Genomic DNA, 7,998 nt, shown 5'->3' with positions numbered 1-7,998 from the left:
GTCCTTTTGGGACCCTTCTGTTTATTGTTCTTTGTAACAAAGAGCCACATCCCAATCACAAAGAAGACAAATTACTATCGTTGCTCTTTCCTTGTGTGGTGTTTTTCTTTTGTTGGATTTATTAGTGGGGTACTCTGTGTCGCGTTGCTATGGCATCATGCTAGTACGTAGCTAATGCAGCTTTCAGTACCTGACTTGCACCCTGCCTACCAAGAGGGAGCACGCTTGGTTAGGGAAGCACAAACAGGATCAAGCTTTACTGATCCAACCCGGACCAAATTGTACTTATCCATACCAGACTGCTCGGTGGAAACAGGGCAAATAATAACTCACTTATCTCTTTCTCGGAGAACAAACTGAAAACGGTAGTCCAAAAGTTGAACATGGAGTTTGTTTTTTAAATGGTGCAAAATCCAGCTTTTGCTTCAACAGCCAACAATGACTGTGTTTACATGCAGTCAATATTCAGATAAAGGTCAATATTCCAGTTTCTGAAACATTAAGAATAACACATTTAGAAGCATGAGCAAACAGGGTTATTCCTGTTTACATCCTGGTATTCTGATCAAAACAGTGACACACAGAAAACAACTCAATGCACAGATGTCATTTCCCCTTTTTCCTCCTGTATTCATAGCAACAGCAGCAGCAACAACAACAAAAGACAAAGATTCCTTGAACAAATATATGTTCCTTTGGGTGGGGGTATTCCGGGAGGCGTATACATGACCAAATATTCAGGCTAGAAAAGGAGGAACCCGGGGAGATTCTAAGGTTTTTAAAACCAGAAGGTGAGCATATTCTAGTTTTTCAAAAAGGGTGATTTGAATTTACATGGCTGTGCGCAACCAGGTTGTTGCTAATATTCTGAATAATGAAAGGGCTAATGACTGCATGTAAACGTAGCCAGTATTTTTTGGGATGTCTGTTTCACACATACCTCTATTTGTTTCCTGCAAATCATGGGAACTTTGTAGATCTGTGTCCGTGTGATGACTAAAAATCTGTACAGACCTAGAGTCTAGTCTGATCAAAGTCAAATATTGACATGAAAGGTGATAAGAGGAGCTAAGGGGGAGAAGGTGAGTTACAGTGTGTCTGGCTGAGGGAATAAGGAGGTGAAATACAACATCCTCCTGCCTGACTGAGCTAAAATCTGACAGGAGCTGATGGGAGCTGACGTTGTCTTTACAGGCTGAGCTTTGGGGTGACTCTCTGTAAACAGTCATTTCTGATCCTTTCCCTGTCTCCCTCTCCATCTCTACAGACATATCCCCCGCAGATGTGTGTGGCCCTGATAAGGAACTGGACATGGAGACCTGTCAGTGTGTGTGTCAGCACAGGGATCAAACACAAGACTGTGGCCCAAACCGACACTTTGACCACAACACTTGCCAGTGTGTTTGCAACATGTCCCCTGCTCCCTCCTGCCCCCTAAACCACGTCTTCAACAGGGAGACCTGTCAATGCACATGCAGCAAGACATGTCCCAGACATCAGCCGCTGAATAGAGCAAAGTGCTCCTGTGAATGTAACGAGTCACCAAATAAGTGTTTCCTAAAAGGGAGGAGGTTTCATCCAGCCACATGCAGGTGAGTTCAGCTTTATCCACTTTGAATCAACTCTTACTGGGCTCTTTATTGATATATTTTTTTAAACTTTTCTACTTATAGTATTCTCTATATCTACCCATTATCAAGTCTTCATCTTCTGTTTATCTACTCTCCATCAAATCTTTATCCACCATATGGGCTCTTTCTCTGCGCTTTATCTACTCTTTAACTAGTCTTAATGAACTCCTAATTGACTTTTCATCAACTCCTTATTGACTAATAATTATTTATCTTCTTTTTTATTAACTCTATAATGACTCTTTATCTGCTTTATTACTATCTCTACAATTTATAGTTGTTCCTAACTCTATCAACTCTGTATCTTGTATTTATGGACCCTTCCTTAACTTTTGAACAACTCTTTTTCTGCCATTTATCTTCCCTTTATTGACAAATAATTTCTCTCTATTGTCTTTTTTCAACTCTTTATTGATTCTTTGACTCAGTATCTTCTATGTGTTAACTGATCTACTTTGAATTCACCCTTTGTCCTCTTTTTATCAATGCTTCATTGATTCTATCAATTTTTATTGACTCTTGTCTACAACTTATAGACTCCTTTTCTACTCTTTAAGCTCTGTACTAACTATATACTAACTCTTAATTGACTCTTTATCAACATTTTAATCAACTCTTTATTGACTCTTTTTTAACTTTTCATTAACTCTTTACTGACTCTTTATTGACAGTTTGTTTACTATTTAGATTTTCTTTATTAACTCATTATCAACTCTTTCCAGTCTTGTCACTAAACTCTTTGCCAACTCTTCACTGACTTTTTATCTACTTTTATCAACTCAAATCTCAAATCTATCTTCAAATCATGGACTCTTTATCAACTCTTCACCAACTCATTTTTGACTCTTCATGAACTCTTCTTTAGCACTTCATTCACTCAGTATCAACTCTTTTTCAGCTTTTTATTGACTCTATCTTCTCTCTACCGACTCTTTATTAACTCCTTTTTAACTCTTCATTGACCCTTCTTATTCTGCTCAAAATATACCATTAGTAAAAAATTATACAAGCTTGGAAAAAAACATTATTAGACTGACATGAGAAAATTTCTGCATAACAATATCAAAGACCTTGACCGATTATACCACAAACCATCTGCCATCATTTAGCGCCAATCTCTCACACCAGAAGAAGAACCAAACCGTAGTTTACATCACTAGAGTCTAACATCTCCATTTTCCCTGAAAGTCTTTTCCTGGTTCTATCAGGGACCTTCTGCTGGGTCCCTCAGCTGTTTCCTTTCTCTGTGTGAAAAGACACAAAGATTGTTTTGATTGGCTGATTCCTGCTAAGAAAAGAAACTTTGACAGTAAAGATGTGTTGATGTGCTTGTTATGTGTTGGTACAGGAAGGGCATCCAGCTGCTAAACAATTAACAGCATCAGAAATGTTTTCCCAGTTCCGTCCATTCAACCATCCATCCATCATTCAAGCATCAATCTGTCCATCAACCCATCCATCCATCCATCCATGCATCCATCCACCCACCGACCCAACCATCCATTCATCTCCATCCATCCATTCACCCACCCACCCATCCATCATCCATCCATCCATCCATCCATCCATCCATCCATCCATCCATCCATCCATCCATCCATCCATCCATCCATCCATTCACCTACCCACCCACGCATCCATCTCATATCCATCCATCCATCTCACATCCATCCATCCATCCATTCATCCATCCATCCATCCATCCATCTACCCACCGACCCAACCATCCATTCATATCCATCCATCCATCCACCTACCCACCCACCCATCCATCCACCTACTCACCCACCCATCCATCCACCTACTCACCCACCCATCCATCTCACATCCATCCACCCACCAACCCAACCATCCATTCATCCCCGTCCATCCATTCACCTACCCACCCATCCATCCATCTCACATCCATCTATCCATCCATCCATCCATCCATCCATCCATCCATCCATCCATCTATCCATCTACCCTTTTTTTTATCTAGAATCTGATGCATGGTCTTATGGCTAAGAAACAGGTACAGGCAGTATTAGTGAGTTTAGTTGGTCTTCGTGTGATGTGTTCGCTTGTGTTTTGTTTGTGATGTGTGTAGTAGGTAATAAAGTGATCGTGTAACCATCAGCTGATCTTTGCACCAGTTTATTAAAGCCAACCAGCAGCACAGACTGTTTAGTGGTTGCTTTATCACAGAGTCAACCTCTTTAGTCCAAAATCCTAAACTTCTTCTGATGGATCCTTCCCTGATGATCCTCCTATGATGGATCCTCCTCTGATGTATCCTTCTCTGATGATCCTGCTATGATGGATCCTCCTCTGATGTATCCTTCTCTGATGATCCTGCTATGATGGATCCTCCTCTGATGTATCCTTCTCTGATGATCCTGCTATGATGGATCCTCCTATGATGGATCCTCCTGTGATTGATCCTCCTCTGATGGATCCTCCTCTGATGGATCCTTCTCTGATGATCCTGCTATGATGGATCCTCCTATAATGGATCCTCCTGTGATGGATCCTCCTCTGATGATCCTGCTATGATGGTTCCTTCTCTGATGATCCTGCTATGATTGATCCTCCTCTGATGGATCCTTCTCTGATGATCCTGCGATGATGGATCAGGGCTGTTCGGCTGTGGTCTGGCAGTGGAAGCAAGCAGTGAACCTGGGGTGTAATACAAGACCCCCATGTGCTAATGACTTCTCCTAGCTGTCACTTAACCATTTCCTCTCCCTGCACAGGAGGAAACACACACACACACACACACACACACACACACACACACACACACACACACACACACACACACACACACACACACACACACACACATCCATCCAGCCGTCCAGTCTCGACCCTTGGTGACCCTGTTAGAGAGTGATTTATGAGTGTAACGTATCAGTAGGAATCTTGAGTCTGGGATCTGGCGCTGGTGTGTATGTTACTGTGTTTAATGAGAGTGTGTGTGGGTTTGTTTGAACCCTTCTGTGTATTTCATCATGGGTTCAAAGGTCTCTTTAAGTAGCCATGACCAAATGCTCTGTCATCCACCAATTGACACCTCGTGCAGCCAGAGAAACTGAGGCAATTTCACGCCGATCCAAAACGCTTTGTGGTGTGGATAAAAGGGGTAAGAGCCATGTGAGAAAAAAAAGGGATCAGTGCTTGCGATGACAGGAGTGTGGAATAATACGGGTCCATATATCATGTGATCCTGTCAAGGTTGAACAGGGATTGGGACTTGATTCTGGACTGAGGTTTACCAGATCTTTGCTCTTAGAGGTTTATTCTAATGTTTTTGACCTTCGTGCTATTGTTTTGTGGCTGATACACCGACACACCAAATTCTCCGTCCAAAGAAACAAACCTTGGGCACAGTGCTATTACTTTTCAGGGTAAATGTCCTTTGGTAGTATAATCATCCTCCAGTTTGACGTCCTGCTCTGCTGAACGCTCTGCTGGTTCAGGAGTGGGCAGTAAATTATAGAAAGAAACCAAAACCGACACTGACACCTTTGACCTTTAGAACATACAAGAACATTGTTAGTGGTTCTCAATCATTAGCAGCGGTGTTTGGCAGTACCCAGAACCCAGTGTGGTCTAACCTTCTGTGTTGGACCACATTGAAAATACAGCTGTTTTCTTCAAGGGACCACAGCGATATACTGTTACAGACTGCAAGTCGTTGGTTTCTGAGCACAGCTTTAGCAATCAGACCTGAACATCAGGCTGACAGAGGGAGAGGCAGTCTGTAGTTCAGCGTTGTGCTGATGATTAAGGTGAAACTTATGTGTCCACAGCAACAATCAAAACCATAGCAAATGACGACAACCGAATTGGGGCATGGTAGTACGCTGATTGCAGGTTGAGGGCACGCACCTGTCAGTGTAGAATGATTCTGACTCATGAACACACGCACAGTGGTCAGAGGGAAATGGCTGGTGTGCATGTGTCATGAATTCGACAGTGATTTTGTGCAAACACAGAACTTGTGCACAGAGTAAGAGTATTTCTACGCATTTATTTATTAATGAGGCCCAATGAGTTTTTCTCTTGGTTGAACAAAGGAAAACTATGCCTCCATGCTGGTTAAGTAAAAAGCCTTTTGTTAAGAAAAGCTTCTCTTGGAGGCTTTTGTGTATGCCTTGTCCTGTTAGACTTGCAAATCAAAGCTGCTGAAAATCACTGGAGCCAGTTGTTTTTTGTTCATGCACCAGATCCGCCTGGTTAAGAAGCTAAAGTGGTCATAGTAGAATGCTCTGATTTCATATTCAGAAAATGTGATATGTACTACCTTTCACAGAGAGATCAGTATGTGGTTCTTGGTAATTGTCTATCTATGTGTTTGCCTCTATCAAAAGGGGTTCCACAAGGTTCAATACTTGGTCCTCTCTTATTTACTATATATATAAACAACATCACATCATCCATAACAGATTGTATCTCCCACCTTCATGCAGATGATACAGTTCTATACAGTTTTGCTAATACTGCCCAAGCAGCCATTCAAACCCTCCAACAAAACTTTGATCAGTTACAACATGCTCTGTTTGACTTAAGACTGGTTCTCAATCCCAGTAAAACTAAATACATGTTATTCTCCAGAGCCACAAACATCACTGACAGTAGTTTTCACATCACCACCCTAACAGGACACAGCATTGACAGACTATCCACGTATAAATACCTTGGCATTTGGTTAGATCAAAAACTCACCTTTAAATTCAATATTGATTCCCTAGCTAGAAAGTAGAAAACGTGTTGTTGAAGCTGTCTTTATATCTGTTTTGGATTATGGCGATGCTGTTTATAGAAATGCCTCTGCCTCTACTCTTAAACTCTTGGACTCCATTCATCACTCAGCCCTCAGATTCATCACTGAGGAAGGTTATTCCACCCACCATTGCATTTCATATGAAAAAGTGGGCTGGGCACCCCTGAATGTAAGACGTGACAGGCACTGGTTCTTATTCATTTATAAAGCCCTACTTGGTAAAATGCCTTCCTATATCACATCTCTGTTAAACCAATCTCATAATCAATATCCAACAAGATCCAGTGACCTGCTGATGCTTGAAGTTCCACGGGTAAACGCTGTATTTGGAAGAACTGCTTTGAGCTTTTCTGCTGCTTTCACCTGGAACATCTTACAACAAACGTTAAAACTACAAGCACTTGTTTCTTTTGGTCGGTTTAGAACACTGATAATGAATAACGCTGCTTTTGAATGTAACTGTTTTCAACTGTGTTGTTTTATTGTTGTTCTCTGTACTCTCGACATCATTGAAAATGATTTTTCGAGATTAAATAAAGGTTGAATGAATGAATGAATGAATGTGTGAATCTGATGCCTAACCTGACATGGCTTTCTACAACATGAATAATCACATGATGAAGATCTGGAGCTCTTCTCTAGAAGAGTAGTCCACTCTAACTCCCAGTCTCTAGATTGACATTCACCCTGATGCCTCTTCTTGGCCTTGAAAAAAGATTTGTTGTTTTATTAACCTGTGGTGGTTTTTGATACTTATATCCATCCTTCTCTCTCATTGCAGTTGTATGCGGCCTCCCTGTGAGGTGAGGAGACGAAGGTGTGAGCCAGGTTTCTCCTTCAGCGAAGAGGTGTGTCGCTGCGTACCATCCCACTGGAGACGGCTGGACTGAGAGCTGCTGTTGAGCAGATAACAAACTGAATAAGGAGTTCATCCCCAGCCCCTGTCCACCCACTGGTCCTGAATACCCCCATCAGCTGTGAGGCAGCTAAGTTAGCGGACCCTGATAAAGGTGGGGAAGCAGTGATGGAGTGCAGCGACGGGAACTCTGAGGATTTGGAGGTGGGACATGCACTGAAGCGAGCGGCTATGAAGACATAGTTTTATGGGAGAGCAGCTGACCCAGAGGTGGAGGAGGGACACCTGTTATAGATACTGTCGAAATAATTTGTTTTAAAATATTCTTAATTATGTCTCAGTATTCATATGTCAGATATTGATTATATAATTTATTAAATGTTATTTTTTAACTTCTCTTTATTGCAATTTCAATCTTCCATGAAAAACACTGTGATCAGTATTTTTGTATCATGTTTATGTGTCAAAATAAAGTATACTGGATGTTTTATAAGGTTGAAGTCTGTCGGCTCTGGTGAGGCTTTTTATTTCTTGAATTAGGTGTTTGTCGTGAAATCCCAGGGCGAACAAAGGAGGTGGAGGACCCAAATGCAGATGAAACAGAAAACCTTGATTATAACTTAACTCAAAATCAAAGCAAGTCCAAAAACTCAAAATCAAAGAAACAAAACCAAAAACACTAGAAAACTCACTAGAGAAAAATCCAAAAGGCACGGGGTACACACAAGACAGAGGCAACTGCA

General features: G+C 41.5%; 1 protein-coding gene across 1 annotated transcript in view; it reads left to right on the top strand.

The window, feature by feature from the left end:
* Positions 1 to 7,604, top strand: part of vegfc (vascular endothelial growth factor c) — a 95,320-nt gene extending 87,716 nt beyond the window's left edge. Inside the window, exons 6-7 of the mRNA XM_074697530.1 lie at positions 1,268 to 1,592; positions 7,181 to 7,604. Of these exons, the coding sequence (XP_074553631.1) occupies positions 1,268 to 1,592; positions 7,181 to 7,289 (434 nt within the window). The 3' untranslated portion in view covers positions 7,290 to 7,604. The remainder of the gene's footprint in view (positions 1 to 1,267; positions 1,593 to 7,180) is intronic.
* Positions 7,605 to 7,998: the final 394 nt, after the last annotated feature.

This window comes from Halichoeres trimaculatus, unplaced genomic scaffold (assembly GCF_033239565.1).
Source record: "Halichoeres trimaculatus isolate MK-OKI-2021-1 unplaced genomic scaffold, fHalTri1.1 fHalTri1_scaffold_2, whole genome shotgun sequence".
Lineage (NCBI taxonomy): Eukaryota > Metazoa > Chordata > Actinopteri > Labriformes > Labridae > Halichoeres > Halichoeres trimaculatus.
This window is presented reverse-complemented; position numbering and strand designations above follow the sequence as displayed.